The 18379-nt window shown below is 42.7% G+C and overlaps 1 protein-coding gene and 1 pseudogene across 1 annotated transcript; one reads left to right on the forward strand and one right to left on the reverse strand.

Moving 5' to 3' along the window:
• Positions 1-6342: 6342 nt before the first annotated feature.
• LOC106599956 (hemagglutinin/amebocyte aggregation factor) lies at positions 6343-12710 on the forward strand. The gene is made up of 5 exons (XM_045699830.1): positions 6343-6534; positions 6815-6893; positions 10085-10273; positions 10536-10688; positions 10777-12710. The coding sequence occupies exons 1-5, from the start codon at positions 6420-6422 to the stop codon at positions 10823-10825; spliced, it is 585 nt and encodes a 194-aa protein (XP_045555786.1). The 5' UTR covers positions 6343-6419; the 3' UTR covers positions 10826-12710.
• On the reverse strand, positions 11121-16510 carry LOC123728233 (optineurin-like; annotated as a pseudogene).
• Positions 16511-18379: the final 1869 nt, after the last annotated feature.

Here is an 18379-nt window from a genome sequence, read left to right on the forward strand (position 1 = left end):
TCTGTGTAAAGAAATTTGACTGCAACCAACCACAGCCAGCACAAATTGTACCGGGAGGCGGGACAGACAGCAGACTGCGTTTCCCTGTCATCGCTGGCTTTGTGATTGACAGGTACCTTCCTATCAATAGATCACTAGAAGATGCAGATCTTTCATTCTAGCGGGAGATGGCTTGACGGACTAGCCAATTGAAACTCAAATGAAAAGTTGCCTACTTAATATGAAGTGGAAAAAGTAGCCAGTTGAAAATGAGTCTGTAACCGGCTGATTACCGGCACTAATAGAAAACACTGCTTAGAGACGACTGACGCTTACATAGGTAAACACACTGAACAACCAACACACACATGCACACAATATTCACTGTGACACACACACACACACACTCACTCACTCACTCACTCACTCACTCACTCACTCACTCACTCACTCACTCACTCACTCACTCACTCACTCACTCACTCACTCACTCACAGTGCGGCAACGCAGGCTGGTGAGGACATGCCTCCGTAGTGGAAACCCAGTCTGACAACAGTCCTACACCCTCCTACTGCAGAGAGATAGCAGATGACAACAGTCCTACACCCTCCTTTAGGTCAGTTCTGAGGGTCAGTGTGGGTCAGAGAGTGGATGGAGAAGCTGTTGAGCAGTTCAGGTTGTGTGTGTTTCTGGATGCAAAGGCAAACCCACCAGGTTGACAATCTGAGAGCAGGGGTCTCCGTTCTTCTTGGCTGCCTTACAGGTGCCATAGTCCTGAGCCTCCCCCATCAACAACACCTTCTGATGGTGGTCCACTGACAGAGACACCTGGGGGGGAGAGAGACAGAAGGGGTGGGAGAAGAGAGGAGATGGTGAGAACACACACACACACACACACACTACAGAAAGTAAACACACACACACACCCACCCTGTCATATTTGGCCTTCATGGGGTTGGGGATGCCCATGACGGTGCCTGGCTCAGTCTTCCAGTGTTCCTTATGCACCTCCCCAAACAGATAGAGAGACACGTAGACTTCCAGGTCATGGAGGTCAGACAGCTTCCAGATGCTGAAGTCTTACCCTGTGAGCAGAGGGAGGGAGACAAGTCTTAATGCTGCCATCTCTGACCCATCTGAAATGAATACAGGTTGGCCCACGTCTTATCAAGTCAATGACTTTTTTTTATGAACATTGGTCAGCCTTACATACTTCTGGAGTCCTGTCCATGTCAACAACTCCACATGATCATTGACCAAATGTAGATGTTGAAGTTGCATGTTGGTATACAGTACAGAGCCAGAGTACAAGGACACCATGTGCTTGATACCATTCCACCTATTCCGCTCCATCCATTACCACGAGCCCGTCCTCCCCAATTAAGGTGCCACCAACCTCCTGTGGAATAGAGGGGGTAATTCTGGTCTGCTGTTGCTCTGTGGTGTGGCTTTGTTAACCAGCACAGCGAAGGTGACCCGAGTCAGACTCCTCCGGTTTCTCCCGGGCCAGGCGCTCAGGCAACTGGGAGAGCCGGATCAGCTTGCGGTCGGCCATCTTACCATCCATCTCTGTGAAACCAATGAACCATTCAGAATCCATATCTGAGCTACGGACAACAAATCTTGGAGTGTTTGTGTGTGTTATAGGTAGATGACTGTGTGTGTGTGCTCTGACCTCAGCCGCAGTCCAGAGTACTTCTCGATGGCGTTGTCTTTAGGGAGAGATGGAAGGGGATTGGCCTGTCGTACGGCGGACAGGGCTGCATCCGCATTGGACTGTGAAGGTAGCGATGAACGTACAGTACTGTCGGTCCTACTACTGCTTGCTATTGGCTGGAAGGAGCTGTGAGTCTTAATCTCCACCAGTGGACCTCTGGTGTCTGTAGCGGCTGCTGTAGTGCTGGGCTGGACCTGGTGACCTGTCCTTTGACCTTTGCGTTTGAACAGGTCAGCGTTGTTGGAGTTGAGCGGTGAAGTCGGAGGACTCCTGTAGCTTGGTGCCGTCTCCTCGGTCTGGGGCAGACGAGGGCTTTCCTACTGTCAAAAACAACAGATGAAGAGATTCCTTTTAAAACACACATCCACAGGCACCACCCTCACCTATTTCACTTGACACAGATGCTCCTTACATGACATGCTGTCACCACTGTGTTCCTGTATGGTCAGCCTTGACTTTGATGAGAATACATTCTGAAACTCAATGTAACTACCTGGGCTAAAAAAAAACATTAAAGTAATACCTGCTTGGGGCTTGGTCTTCTGTGTGGGACGAACTGGCTTGGAGGAGCTCTGTTTGGGGGGACTCTGTGAGGGAGTGTTAGCTTTAGAAGGTGCCTTTGTTCCTGGGATGCTGTTTGGGGTAGAGGTGGCTGTAGAGCTCTTCTGGGAGGCCTCTAGCTGCTGTTGCAGCCTCTGCATCTGCTTCTGCATATGCCTCAGCTCCTCTGAGAACACTCAGAAACACAACAAATATGATTAGAACCAGAAAGCTGCCATGAATTAAAAAGAAAAGGAGACAGTGTGCAAAGCTGACCTACTTTAAGAGTAGGCATCTGCCATCCTGGGAAAAATATGATTTGTCCCCCCCCAATATATCACTGAAACATAACTATGTAATTTAAATAATATTAATAATACGCAATGAAAGCAATTGTGCTGATTATAGACACTTAATAGCGCGTTTTTAAGTTTCAAAAGATTGCGACCCCACCCTTTTCCTCACAATGGTTTGATCCACTGGCAAGGTAACAGAGGGGTGGTATCCACTGTCTGAAAGGCACTCAATGAACGTAACTGACGTGAGGTTAATCCAGTCAATCGCGCACACACACTAGCTGAATATGCAGAGCTAGCGCGCAAATATTAACTATTAAGCAAGCTAGTACCTATTCCATTTATGTGGCCTCGTCAAAGATGGAATCTTTGCTATCGTCAATTTATTCCGAGATCAGCATGCAGATGATGTAAGTTAGTGCTTCAAAGTCCCTGTGATAAGGTTAGCGATAAACTGAAGTCCAAACTGAACAGAACTACACTCTCTTCTACCATTGTCTTAAATATATTTAATGGTCTCGTTGCAAAAGCTAAATTGTCGCAAGGGAACTTTTATTTATTTATTTAACCCGGGTAGCAAAGATTATAGCAAACACCACTGAAACTGAATTGGTGCTCGCTAGCTTTGAAAATTCAGCTATTGTTGGAAGCCAGCCAATATGAAACAAACTATTAAAATTACAAAAGGTTGCAGCATATGTTGTGTAAATGGGGAACTCATACAGCTGTCAACTCTTGTCATTTTAATCCGTTTCACATTTGCTAGCTACCTTTTAGATCGAAGCCCAAATAGAATGATAAAAGATAAGATGATAGAAGCCCATCTCCTACTGTAAATAACCTACACACTGTGTGTGTGTGTGTAGCCAGCCAGCCAGGTAGAAAAATGGCAGAAAAATAAAAGACGGACATCAGAGTATTTTTCAGTACACCAAAATGCATAGTAAGAACCCTAGTAGCCTAATATCTCAAAGACTAGTTGATAAAATGTTCTTAAGAAAGAAATGAAATTCTAATGGAAATGTTTCACAATGATCTCATTAGGCAGAGCAGGCAACAGATGGCACACAGACAGCAGAGTTGGGGACAGATATGCAGGGACAGACTGGCAGAGACAGGGAGTCTCAGGTAAGTTTGTTGAGTCTTTGTTTGGCAACATTATGAAAGGTTCTCAATTTTTTTTTACTTGTAAAATAGGAAGATAATTGGAAAATGCCATGGATACCCCCACTCTCAACTTAAACTGGTGACTGAACTAAGATTTGTTAAAGGCAATGGTATTGCTGTTGTGAGTAGTTAGCCTTCCCTGTAGCTCAGTTGGTAGAGCATGGTGTTTGCAACGCCAGGGTTGTGGGTTCGGTTCCCACGGGGGGCCAGCACAGAAAAAAAAAATGTATGAAATGTATGCATTCACTACTGTAAGTCGCTCTGGATAAGAGCGTCTGCTAAATGACTAAAATGTAAAATGTAGTTCTGGGTACCGGTAGTTAGGAGTACAGCAAACACCTTATTTCTTTGGTTCCTCAATATACATTTACCATATTACAATGTAGGCTATGTGTTACAGCACTACTTTTGGTGTCCCCCTCTGGAATTGCTCTTGAGAAAATTTAATGTAATTGTCCCCCCCAAAGTTGATATCAGATTTTCGCCCCTGGCTATAGCGCTATCATAATCATTGTGAGGTACTGAACTCCTTGTGGACAAACCTTGTCAATCTTCTTGGGATTTATTGAGGTTGTCCGGAGCCTTCCCTCCAGACGGCTGTGTTTCAACTTCTTCCTCCTCTTCAATACCATCCACATCTCCAAAGAGAACAACGGCTCCATCCTCTTCCTCCCTGTCCCCCTCCAGTCCCTCCCTGTACTCTTCATCATCGTTGTCCTCTGCTTCCTGACTAGCCTGTTGTTCCTCTCCAGCCTCGTTCTCAGCCAGCAGCGCTGTTAAAGGCTCAGGTCATCGTCACCTGACACACACACAGTGTTATAGAGTTTTGTTTTGATCAAAGCCATTTATTTCCCACAATGCTTATACTCGCAACAAAGAGTACAGCAAGCTAGCAAACAAATGATGAATATGTTTTCCAGTCCATTCAAGCAAGGAATATGACACTGTTATTAAAGCTATACCTAGTGGGATAAAAACATTACTTCAGAATAATGCATATTTTGGAATATCTCCGATTGTAAGCGATATTCAGGTGAATGGCATTGGTCTACTAGATACGAAATTCAACAATCGTTTAATAAGGGATATTTTCTACAGGAAGTCTATTCCCTCTGCGATATTTTGTTGGGCTTCATCGTTTGATGTAAACTGGCGCCGTGCTTGGCTCACTCCACACAGATTTATGGTGACCAATAAAGTAAAGGAGATCTCCTTTAAGATAATCCATAGATGCTATCCGTGTAATAGCTTGATTTCTAAATATATATTTGACGTTACCAGTGAATGCAGTTTTTGTGAACTAGAAACTGAATCTATTGAACACTTATTCTGTAAGTGTTTTGGACTGATGTAAAACTATATCTTAGCCGCAAATTGCATACAACCATTGATATTACTAAGTTTGACATATTATTTTACTACACTGATTCCACAATTGAACGTGAGTATGTCATAAATCTCTTTATTTTATTAGGAAAATCTTTTATCCATAAATCAAAATTTATGAAGAAAAAGCCCCTTTTCTTATTTTTTTTTATCTGATTTGGAACAGTACGTAGAATCTTTAAAACGTATACAAAACAATTTGTCAAAAAAATGTATTCGATATATGTCTGTATTTGATTTGATATAATAGTTTTTTTTTTTTCTCTCTAATTTCTTTGGATTCCCTCTGGCTGTTATGTTATGTTTATGTTTTGCATGTTACTGTTATTTACAGCAAGTTAAATAAAGATTTGTGCAAACTTAAAAAAAAAAAATAACGAAAAAAAAAAAATTATTTCCAGTCCAGGAAGTGTGAAATCCGGGGTAGCAACGTCAACGTAGCGAGCAGTGACAGTGTGTATCACACGACAAGCAACAATGCCACTTTGAGGTAATGAAGGTCACTTCAGGTTAAATTGCGTTGTCGATTGTATACTTTTTGTGTAGTGACCAAGAAGACATTTTCTTGCAAATAATTATATTGTTCGCCTTATTTGATGGTTTCAGTCACTTCTCTAGCTAGCTATCTTCGTTTCTTCAAACTACTACTGAGAAAGAACTGAAATCTGGCGCCAAACGAAGGACCCCTATCAAATAGAATAGTGGCTACTATTTTGCCTGTCCAAAGAATTTGTGGTTGACGTTCCACTCACAGATCATCAGTGGTGGAAAAACGACCCAATTGTCATACTTGAGTAAAAGTAAAGATACCGTAAGTATCGAAATACTTATTTCCCTCATTAAAATGCAAATCAATTTATAACATTTGACATGCGTTTTTCTGGATTTCTTTGTTGTTATTCTGTCTCGCACTGTTCAAATAAACCTACTATTAAAATTATCGACTGATCATTTCTTTGTAAGTGGGCAAAAGTACAAAATCAGCAGGGGATCAAATACTTTCCCCCCCTCTGTACATGTCAATGATTACAAGGCGTGTTTGTATTGTAGCACAGATGAATGTGAATGCCATCAACAGAATGTAGTGTATTGGTTAAACATTTTCATATTCAATGTTCTTTAAATGTTGTAGAATTATGGAACAGCCAACCAATAAGCCCCTGGGGGATTTTTTAATTTTTTTTAAATCAACCAAAGTTAAGAGGGATTCATCAAAAATGCCAGTTTTGCAACATCATTTCTCAGAAACAAAACTTGGAATGATGCCAGCAATACAAACACAAAAATTCCCCAACAACATGGCCCAAGAACACTGCTTGGTTGTGGCTCTATAAATGGATCAGTTCCCTTGCTTGTGCTATTGTGTTAAGACTACACGCCTCAGAGAAGCCATGAACGGACCCAATTTCTATATTCTGCTTCTTGCTGGTGTCTTGGTCAACGGGCAAGGTAGGCTGTTGTTTTAAGTTGTAGGCTGAATGAAGTGTTCATTTCTTTGTGTAAGAGGTTGGTTATCAGGAAAACATTTATAATTGGCTTACAGCCCAAATACATGAAGAGTGAGTAACCAAAATGTCTAGGAGGTGCAGATTACCATTATCATATGATTATGCTTTTTGCTCTCAATTTACATAATTGTTTTTACTATTTTTTAAACACTTCCTTTAGGCAATAATGCTGTATTACAGTACATGTATTCAGTTATTGTGCCCTTGCTTGTGTGTTGCAGGCGTCCGATGGGAAAACCAACTTGACCAGCCTTTACATTTTAACTGCCCTTCAAGACAATCCATCTCTTACATAAACAGGTGAGAAATGCCAGTAAATTTGCCTACTATCAATATTCTACCAAAGTGGAATACCTCATCTTTCTTTTTGCATCGGCACTTTCACTGACTGATTCCCAAAATGAAACGTGTTCTCTAATCGTTAGTGCTGTTCTACTTTTCATCACCAATTTTGAACAAAATGATCTCATTATGCTGCATAGACCAGTACTTGAGCAAATCAAGTCAGAGTCAAGACCAAGACCGGCGGGTGGGCGAGACCAAGTCAAGACCAGAAAAATGCAAGTCCAATTCAAGACCATGGTTGTAATTGTGTAAAATCACCACCACAAGAATTCAAAATGTCCAGTATATCTGTGTTCATATTTCAGAACAATAGATTCTTCAGACATATAGAAAACTACAAAAAATGCATGCTGAGAGAAAATAGAGCCATTCTACAAATATAACTAACCAGAACACATTAAGGAACAATGGCCTTCTAAGCCTTTAGACAAGGGCTAAGGATTTATAAAAAAGAATGATTATAATAACAATTATTATTTTCAATTTTTCTCATTTAATCTCTTCAATTTTTGTTGGAAAGGAAAGGTTTAACACTAAGAGAAAAAAGATCCAACTTGGATTTTTCTTTGCTGGTCTCTGGGGAGATAAATCTAGCTAGCCAAGTCATCCATTCCTATGCCATCAGAAGCTAGATAAAGGCATATGCCATTAAACTGTTTTATGGCAACATTTTGGAGTGACAGTAGAATCAACCAATCACATTTTAAATTAATGTGTGGGACAGTTTTTACAAAAACTTCTGCCTTCTTGAAGGCCAACTGGTCACTGTGCAATAGCGAGCAGTAGTTTTCCCACAGTCTATAGCTAGCTAGCATTTGTTGTCGGCTAGTTTGCAGCAGCTGCAGCAGGTGTTATCAAAGAGGATGTTGTTGCTAATTTGTTAGCGTCTCCCTTTTCAAGAAGACTTTCAAGTTACGTTTCAAATGATCATCTGGTGAGTGAAACTGTGTTTAGCCATCTCTTTGAAAATAACTTGTGTGTGAAACATTGTTGCATTTAAAGTGGAACTGACAGCATTTTAGCAACATGAAATCTTATTAAAATCTGTTCATCTACACCACCAGGAAGAATATTACACACACACAAAACCTTTACAAGCAACCACTTAGATGGTCAATTTCACGTATTCATAAATTCTTAGAATGTTTGAGAATTACGTATACTAAGGCATCTGAAAATTATATAGCAATATTAAGTGGGAAAGAGGCTGTGCGTTTGGACAATTAATAGACACTGCAGCAAATAAAACCGAATAAAAACATCTGTCTTGTCCAGGACGGGAGTCAACACAGACCGGTGGGCTATAGCCAATCAGAGCTACAGTAGACTTTTATACCAACAAGCCATTTGTCACACAGACCTTCCATCATTCACACTGAACTGGACTGTGTGTTTACAGTCAGTAGGACCTTCCATCATTCACACTGAACTGGACTGTGTGTTTACAGTCAGTAGGACCTTCCATCATTCACACTGAACTGGACTGTGTGTTTACAGTCAGTAGGACCTTCCATCATTCACACTGAACTGGACTGTGCGTTTACAGTCAGTAGGACCTTCCATCATTCACACTGAACTGGACTGTGCGTTTACAGTCAGTAGGACCTTCCATCATTCACACTGAACTGGACTGTGCGTTTACAGTCAGTAGGACCTTCCATCATTCACACTGAACTGGACTGTGTGTTTACAGTCAGTAGGACCTTCCATCATTCACACTGAACTGGACTGTGTGTTTACAGTCAGTAGGACCTTCCATCATTCACACTGAACTGGACTGTGTGTTTACAGTCAGTAGGACCTTCCATCATTCACACTGAACTGGACTGTGTGTTTACAGTCAGTAGGACCTTCCATCATTCACACTGAACTGGACTGTGTGTTTACAGTCAGTAGGACCTTCCATCATTCACACTGAACTGGACTGTGTTTACAGTCAGTAGGACCTTCCATCATTCACACTGAACTGGACTGTGTGTTTACAGTCAGTAGGACCTTCCATCATTCACACTGAACTGGACTGTGTGTTTACAGTCAGTAGGACCTTCCATCATTCACACTGAACTGGACTGTGTGTTTACAGTCAGTAGGACCTTCCATCATTCACACTGAACTGGACTGTGTTTACAGTCAGTAGCAACAGCGCGACATTAGATCATTAGAACACATTCACCAAATGCCACAAAATACACCTGAATGGATTTCTGCAAATATGTAAACACCACGGGAGTCCTGTTACATTTGGGAACTTTACAGTCCTCTTGATCAAACCACCATGAAAAGGTCTGCTCTCTCCCCCTCAGTTATGCACATCAACAACAAGATCAACAACTCATGCAAGCCAGAGCTTAATCCCTACACATCAGTAGGGATTAAGAAGTGAGTATACGCCATGCCCCATACAGCTTATACCTGCGTATACCCTGCACTACACCACTGGCCCTTTGTGTTTTCTAAAAAGTCCACACTGTACTAACCTGTCACACACTGAAGACCTATAGGTTCACCACTGTACTAACCTGTCACACACTGAAGACCTATAGGTTCACCACTGTACTAACCTGGCACACGCTGAAGACCTATAGGTTCACCACTGTACTAACCTGTCACACACTGAAGACCTATAGGTTCACCACTGTACTAACCTGTCACACACTGAAGGCCTATAGGTTCACCACTGTACTAACCTGTCACACACTGAAGACCTATAGGTTCACCACTGTACTAACCTGTCTTACATTGAAGGCCTATAGGTTCACCACTGCGCAAATATGTCTATAATAGATTCAAAGGCTGTTAAGAGACTATTAAAATGTTTCAAGATAGGAATGTATATATTTGGCCCGGTGAAGTGGTTTTTATGTGGTGACTGAATGGAAGCTGATATGAGTTTTTTTACTCTGCTGGTTTCTGGAAGAATTGAATGAGTCCTCACTGTCCTAGACCGAGTACAAATGTATCCGACACCAAGACAAGACCGAGACACTGAATATCTGGTCTCGAGTACTACAACACTGCTAGGTGCACTGCACTGTACTGCACTGTTGATACTGGGCATATCAACAAATTAAACCTTCAATTTATGTTTGTTTTCAAATCAATTCAACCATTAATATGTGCATTGTCATTGATCTATCTAATTTCAGTCAGCATAACAACGTCTATGAAGACCGTGTGTGGGGCTTTGAGTGCAAAGACACGTTTGTCTATGAGCCCATATGCCACTGGTCTCCTTACGTCAATGACTTCGACCAGGAGTTCACCTTTCAATGCCCCAAAAACTATGTCCTCACTGGGATGAACAGCTATCATTCCAACCCACATGAGGACAGAAGGTGAGAAGACCTCACCGTTTACCACATCCTATGTTACATCCTATGTTCAAATGGTAGTTAATTTTTTTTCAAATACTTTGAGCAGTTGATTTAGCCTACTTGGAGTGCCATATGAGCAGCATTTGCACTTTAGGGACTATTCCATTGGGTCCATCAAATACAGCTGAAGTATTTGAAAGAAAACAAATATTTGAATCCAGGTTTGACATAATCCTGACTGTGATCAGTGTGTTATACTATACATGTATGATTTCCATCCCAGGTGGAAGTTCTACTGCTGTCGAGTCAACAGCTACTGTAACCTGAAGTGTCTGTGGACCCCTTACATCAACTACTTTGATGAGGACATCTCTTGGCATGTCCCTAGCCAGAACTACCTAGTTGGGGCCGGAAGCTACCATTCCAATCCTCATGAGTGAGTACAATGTGTGTGTGATTTTGGTGGGGGGGAAGAGGTTTCAACAACAAGAATGTTTACCTCAAAATGTATTGTGTATTTTCAGAGATCGTCGCTGGAGATACCAGTACTGCACACAGAAGGCATACTGCTGATATTACGGCTGATTATTCCATTCTTGAATTAAGATTGCCTATTGCCTTCTTTCTTGTGTTTCATTTAATTATTTTTTCCATTGCATATTCATATCAAGCCACTGAGTCTGAGTAGAAGTAAAAATAAATGTTATATTTTTTGGGAAAAAGAAAAGCTGCGCCTATTTCACTTTATGAAAATATAAGCTGTTGTTAGACTTTTTTGGGAGGGTACTTAGCCTTCATTTAACTGCTGGTTTAACAAAGAAACTTCCTTCACTGACAGTCACTTTTAAGTTGCTGTATAACTCCAAAATGTTCACACAGAGTTCAGTACAATTAAATTAGAATGTTTGAACCTTTTTCCAAGTGTGAGAACACACACAACTAGATGGAGAACACACACAGAAAACCTACCTGAGCCTGAAACACAGAGATGGTCTCCAGCTCCTTCTCCTTCTGATATATCTCCTGCTTCATAACATCTATCTGCTGTTGCTTAGCAGCCAGGGCCTTCTCTGCTGCGTCCAGTCTGGTCTGCAGGTCTCCCACCTCCTTAGTGACCAGTGGCTGGAGGCCACACAGAGGGCAACGGTCAGATTCATCACATTCACCATGCCATACCATTTTGACAAAGGACAAAACAGTGCAATGTGCCAAACTAGACTGATTTCTGTTTAACAGAGGCTAAGTAGTGTGGTCACCTCTCTGTTCTTGCTCTCTTGCTTCAACTCGTTGTAGTCCTCGAATAGCTTGGTGTAGGCATCCTTCAGCTGGGTCAGGTTAGTCCTGAGGAGAGGAGGAGGGGCAACTGACTCATGATGACTAAGGAGTATTTGGATATAGAAACTCATGGCACTGACCAGTGGAAACTGATAGGGGGAGTGGGATGATTTCAAAAGAGGAGCAGGGAATTTATGTCCCAAGACCCCACCCAAGGGAATGGCCTATAGTGTCAGAGGGAGTAGGCATATGTCAGAGTGTGTGTGTGTGTGTGTGTGTGTGTGCATGCTTGACTGTCGTCCCACCTCTCCTCTCCAGCCTTCCTCTGCTCTAGCTGGCTCTGGGCCTTCATACTGTCCACCTGCAGCTTCAGTCTGTCATTCTCACTCTGTACCTCCTGCTTCTCTACCAGCTGGGCTGTCAGAGTCACCACGTCACGCTCCACATCCCTACATCTACAGAGAGAGAGGGGGATGGGGAGATAGAGAGGGACAGAGGCAAAGCAAAAGGGTGGTATTGGGGGAAAGGGAATGAGCAAAGGTTAGCATAGTTTGCACATTTTCATTGTCTATGTAGCTCTCCCTCTCTCCTCTCCATCTCTCTCACCTGTCCTGCAGGTTCTTCTTCATGCCCTCTGCCTCGTCCAGTTTGCTCTGAGCCTGCTGTAGCTCACTAAACAGGCTCATCATCTGAGCCTTCAGATCCTCCACCTCTGATGCAGCCTGACACATAACAGGCAACAGTCCAACAAACTGACAGTTCTGATCGAGAAGCTAAGGGTTAGGACATTGTAATGGGGAAATGTAAGATGAATAAAGTTAATATCCAGTTAAGAGTAATTAACAATGCTAAGCATATTTATGTTCTCTTTCTGTAATACACATGATTTCCAGTGTTTTATTTGGGAAACCTTCTGGTTGATGGTCACTAGACTTGATACTGAATGTTATGAATTGTTCATAGCTGATGGTGATTGATGCCAGACTGGAGGTACAAGGACACCGATTGTTATTGTATTCTGGGACACTGTGATTCTGTAGCAGCTGATGTTGTGACTTCCTACAAGCCTCTCGGTGGGTGTTTACAGAACATTGGTGCTGTGAGATTAGAATATAAGGGCCTGCTTCTGTGCTGGAGGTGTCTCCCTGTTCCAACTTCTATTAAACCACATTGATTTACTTTATCTGTGACTTCTTTTATTCACCAGGAAAATCCCTATTACATACTGTACATTAATACATTTCAATCTTATTAACTTCCCTGCTCTTACAGGGTGAGAGACAGGCTGGGTAAGAGCTTATCTGTGTATCTACCCTCTCCTTCCCAGAGTTCTGTTGGGGCTCCTCCTCTGGTTCTGGCTCAGTACCACATGTTGTGGTGGCTAGTGCTGGGGAAAGCACCTCTGGCAGTAGTGAGGTCTGTGTGGAGCTCTCCGTGTTAGTTACTTTCTCCTCCAGCTCTGTGATTCTGAAAGACATAGGAACATCAGTTTTTGGTTCCACCCAAACATAAGCCTAGGCAGAAATGCGGCCTACCTGGATCTGGTAGCCTGGAGCTCCATTTGTAGCCTCTCCACCCTCTGGGTCTCCTTCCTCAGGGACTGGAGCAGCTGGCTGACAGTCAGCTCCTCAGACTCATGCCTGGATACACTCATGTCATACCTGGGGTCCCTTTCATTATGATACAGGTCCTTTCCAGTATCCTCTCTCTATACACACACACACACACACACACACACACACACACACACACACACACACACACACACACACACACACACACACACACACACACACACACACACACACACACACACACACACACAGAGCAGTGCTAAAGTCAGGACACACACCTTCATAATATGGATGGATGGAGTGAGTGAGTGTTACTCACAGCAATCCTGATCTCTATGAAGGAGTCGTCCTCTGACCCTTGACCTGTCTTGAGCTGGAGTTCAGAGTTCATGGCCACCAGGTCACTCTTCTCAGCCTGCAGACGCACCAGCTGGGCACGCAGTGCCTCCAGTTCTGCAGTCTGATTGGCTGTCTCGGCCTGGAGGTGACACAGCGCAGATAAGACAAAAGTCTGCCCAGCATTATACCCATACAATATATATATACAGTGGGGCAAAAAGGTATTTAGTCAGCCACCAATTGTGCAAGTTCTCCCACTTAAAATGATGAGAGAGGCCTGTAATTTTCATCATAGGTACACGTCAACTATGACAGACAAAATGAGGGAAAAAAATCCAGAAAAATCACATTGTAGGATTTTTAATGAATTTATTTGCAAATTGTGGTGGAAAATAAGTATTTGGTCACCTACAAACAAGCAAGATTTCTGGCTCTCACAGACCTGTAACTTCTTTAAGAGGCTCCTCTGTCCTCCACTCGTTACCTGTATTAATGGCACCTGTTTGAACTTGTTATCAGTATAAAAGACACCTGTCCACAACCTCAAACAGTCACACTCCAAACTCCACTATGGCCAAGACCAAAGAGCTGTCAAAGGACATCAGAAACAAAATTGTAGACCTGCACCAGGCTGGGAAGACTGAATCTGCAATAGGTAAGCAGCTTGGTTTGAAGAAATCAACTGTGGGAGCAATTATTAGGAAATGGAAGACATACAAGACCACTGATAATCTCCCTCGATCTGGGGCTCCACGCAAGATCTCACCCCGTGGGGTCAAAATGATCACAAGAACGGTGAGCAAAAATCCCAGAACCACACGGGGGGACCTAGTGAATGACCTGCAGAGAGCTGGGACCAAAGTAACAAAGCCTACCATCAGTAACACACTACGCCGCCAGGGACTCAAATCCTGCAGTGCCAGACGTGTCCCCCCTGCTTAAGCCAGTACATGTCCAGGCCCGTCTGAAGTTTGCTAGAGAGCATTTGGATGATCCAGAAGAGGATTGGGAGAATGTCAGATGAAACCAAAATATAACTTTTTGGGAAAAACTCAACTCGTTGTGTTTGGAGGACAAAGAATGCTGAATTGCATCCAAAGAATACATTTACATTTACATTTAAGTCATTTAGCAGACGCTCTTATCCAGAGCGACTTACAAATTGGTGCATTCACCTTATGATATCCAGTGGAACAACCACTTTACAATAGTGCATCTAAATCTTTTAGGGGGGGGTTAGAAGGATTACTTTATCCTATCCTAGGTATTCCTTAAAGAGGTGGGGTTTCAGCATGGGGGTGGAAACATCATGCTTTGGGGCTGTTTTTCTGCAAAGGGACCAGGACGACTGATCCGTGTAAAGGAAAGAATGAATGGGGCCATGTATAGTGAGATTTTGAGTGAAAATCTCCTTCCATCAGCAAGGGCATTGAAGATGAAACGTGGCTGGGTCTTTCAGCATGACAATGATCCCAAACACACCGCCCGGGCAACGAAGGAGTGGCTTCGTAAGAAGCATTTCAAGGTCCTGGAGTGGCCTTGCCAGTCTCCAGATCTCAACCCCATAGAAAATCTTTGGAGGGAGTTGAAAGTCTGTGTTGCCCAGCGACAGCCCCAAAACATCACTGCTCTAGAGGAGATCTGCATGGAGGAATGGGCCAAAATACCAGCAACAGTGTGTGAAAACCTTGTGAAGACTTACAGAAAACGTTTGACCTGTGTCATTGCCAACAAAGGGTATATAACAAAGTATTGAGAAACTTTTGTTATTGACCAAATACTTATTTTCCACCATTATTTGCAAATAAATTCATAAAAAATCCTACAATGTGATTTTCTGGATTTCTTTCTCATTTTGTCTGTCATAGTTGAAGTGTACCTATTGTCACGTCCTGACCAGCAGAGGGCATAATTGTGTTAGTCTTGGTCAGGATGTGGCAGGGGGTTTGTGTTTGTTAAATGTTGTGTGAGTGATTGGACTCCCAATTGAAGGCAGGTGTGTTGAGTTGCTTTTGATTGGGAGTCCTATATAGGAGTGTGTGTTTTTTCTTTGGGGTTGTGGGTAGTTGTTTGTGAGCACTGCGTTTGTGAGCCTGCTACACTGTTGCCGTTGTGAGTATTTGTTTATTGTTTTGCCTGTGGATGCTTTACTTAAGTTTATTAAAAGAAACTATGAGTATCCACATTCCCGCTGCGCCTTGGTCCATTCTTGACGACGGTTGTGACACCTATGATGAAAATTACAGACCTCTCATCTTTTTAAGTGGGAAAACTTGCACAATTGGTGGCTGACTAAATACTTTTTTGCCCCACTGTATATGTATATATACACACACACTCCATCGTTATTTTCCAAGTCTCTTCTTTTGTTATACAAAATCTAGCTAAAACTACAGATAGTCATCCATCCTCCAAACATTCATTTCTCTATTAATAAGCTGAATGTCTGGTCTAGCCAGAGAACTAACCTTGTGAACATTAGCCTTCCCTTTCTCTCACCTGTCCTCTCCTTCTCCTCCCTCCAGCTCCTCCACCTTCATGCTGAGCTCCTGGTTGTGCGAGGAGAGGGCCTCCACACGGCCGCGCGCCTCATCAAGCCTCCCCTCCAGGAACTCCTCCTCCTCCCTCTGCTTCTCCCTCCACACAGACAAACCCTCGAAAGCGCTCCTTCATCGACATGTTAGTCTGCTTCAGCGCCTCTACAGGGAAAGATGCACAGAGAGGACATTACTGTAAAACACACACTGACAGAGCAGTCAATAACATAATCAGCCATTGCAAGACAATCAGAACCTCATATGCCATAACATCCCAATGTCTCCGCCCCATACAGTAGATTTTCAATAAGCTTTAAGGCTGAAACACATTCTGGTCCCCTCTCCATGTCTCACCCTTCAGGTCTCGGTTCTCCTGGATGAGATGGTTCATCTGCTGCAGCGTTTCCTCCAGGGTGCCTGTGGAGGGGATGTGGCCGGGGTGAGAGCTAGGACCCCGGGAGATGTCCCCGTTCACCATGGGGGAGCTGGACGCCATCACTCTACAGCAAGATGAGGCGGTGTGGAGACATGCAAGTGGACAATACATTCTCAGACCATGGAATACACTAGAATGAGAATAGGGACTCTGATTCTAGGGAAGGCTAGGACAATCACACTATATATATATTCTCTAGAGCTGCATGCATCAAAACAACAAACAGCACACGCCGTGTCAGAGGTGTGAAGGAATACTATTGCACAATGACTCATGTACACCGGGCAATAGCCGTTATTGAATAATCTTATCAGCAGCTGTCATGTGTCAGGCGGCTCCTCACAGTGCCCACCAGAGAGAGGCCAGCAGCCTGCCTGAGTTGGCTGGCCACTTTTCATGTCACTTAATAAACTGATAGTATATTGTTGCGATGTTAAAGCAACACCTAGCGAACTCTTCAAGAGGTTCGGACCTTTTGGTGCAACGGACCTCTTCGCGTAACTCACGTGTTTCCCAAACTCGGTGGACGTTTTCGTTTCTGCCCTAGCACTGCAGAAAGGATTCAAATCATCAACTAATCATCAAGCTTTGGGCAAAAACCAAAACGTGCACCCCTTTGAGTTCCAAGGATGGAGTTTGGGAAACACCGGTTAACCGTTAAGGCACGTGTCAAACTCATTCCCTGGAGGGCCGATTGTCTGCTGGTTTTCACTTCTCCCTTGTACTTGATGAATTAAGGTCACTGATTGGTTAAGAACTCCCATCACTTGGCTGTAGGTCTTAATTGCACACAAATTGAAAGGAGAAACCAAAAACCAGCAGTCACTCAGCCCTACATGGAATGAGTTTGACACCCCTGTGTCAAACTAATTTTGAAAATTGAATCTCTCCAGAAATAAGTTTCTCACTGTTGCCGCCTGTTATAGACCCCCCTCAGCTCCCAGCTGTGCCCTGCACGCCATATGGGAATTGATTGCATCTATCTTCAGAGTTCGTTCTGTTAGGCGACCTAAACTGGGATATGCTTAACACCCCGGCAGTTCTACAATCTAAGCTAGACTATTTTGCCTGTCCAAAGAATTTGTGGTAGACGTTCCACTCACAGATCATCAGTGGTGGAAAAACTACCCAAATGTCATACTTGAGTAAAAGTAAAGATACCGTAAGTATCGAAATAATTTCTTGTTTTTTTAAATGTACAGATAATCAGGGTCATACTCCAACACTCAGACATGATTTACAAACAAAGCATTTGTGTTTAGTGAGTTCACCAGATCAGAGGCAGTAGGGTTGACTAGGGATTTTGTCTTTAAGTGCATGAATTAGACTATTTTCCTGTCCTTCTAAACATTCAAAATGTAACGAGTACTTTTGGGTGTCAGGGAAAATGTATGGAGTAACAAGTATTATTTTCTTTAGGAATATAGTGGAGTAAAAGTTGTCTGAAATACAAATAGTAAAGTAAAATAGATACCCCCCAAAATACTACTTAACACCGCTGCAAATTACTCGCATATCGCCAATAAAATCATAGAAAAATGTATACCTAGTGTATACTTAGTTTACATTTTCTGTTGAAATGATCATACACATTATTTGATACGTTTATTTCATTTTATTGACTGGCGCCTCTAAAGTAGGAATGGCTCATTTTAATATAGGCAACAGCCGTTGTGCTAATATTTGCACAAAGTTGGTGAATGTCAAACATGGTTTGTGCTATCGGGATCCGAGATCAAGAACATATTGAATTTGAAAGGTTAAAGTAAGAGTTAGAGGTTAGATTACGGTAAGTCCCAAAGAACCCGGATTGTACTAACGGAACAAACATCTGAAGATATTTAACCTTTATTTAACTAGACAAGTCAGTTAAGATCAAATTCTTATTTACAATGACGGTCTACCAAAAGACAAAGGGGCCTCCTGTGGGGACGGGATTAAAAATAAAAATATATTTAAAAAATGA

This window comes from Salmo salar, chromosome ssa17, assembly GCF_905237065.1.
Source record: "Salmo salar chromosome ssa17, Ssal_v3.1, whole genome shotgun sequence".
NCBI lineage: Eukaryota > Metazoa > Chordata > Actinopteri > Salmoniformes > Salmonidae > Salmo > Salmo salar.

Excerpts from the sequence above, each read along its gene's own strand:
- LOC106599956 (XM_045699830.1), top strand. The coding sequence starts at position 6,420 with ATGGATCAGTTCCCTTGCTTGTGCTATTGTGTTAAGACTACACGCCTC. Across the intron at positions 6,535-6,814 it reads TGTCTTGGTCAACGGGCAAG|GCGTCCGATGGGAAAACCAA; the intron begins GTAGGCTGTTGT and ends TGTGTGTTGCAG. Across the intron at positions 6,894-10,084 it reads TCCATCTCTTACATAAACAG|TCAGCATAACAACGTCTATG; the intron begins GTGAGAAATGCC and ends ATCTAATTTCAG.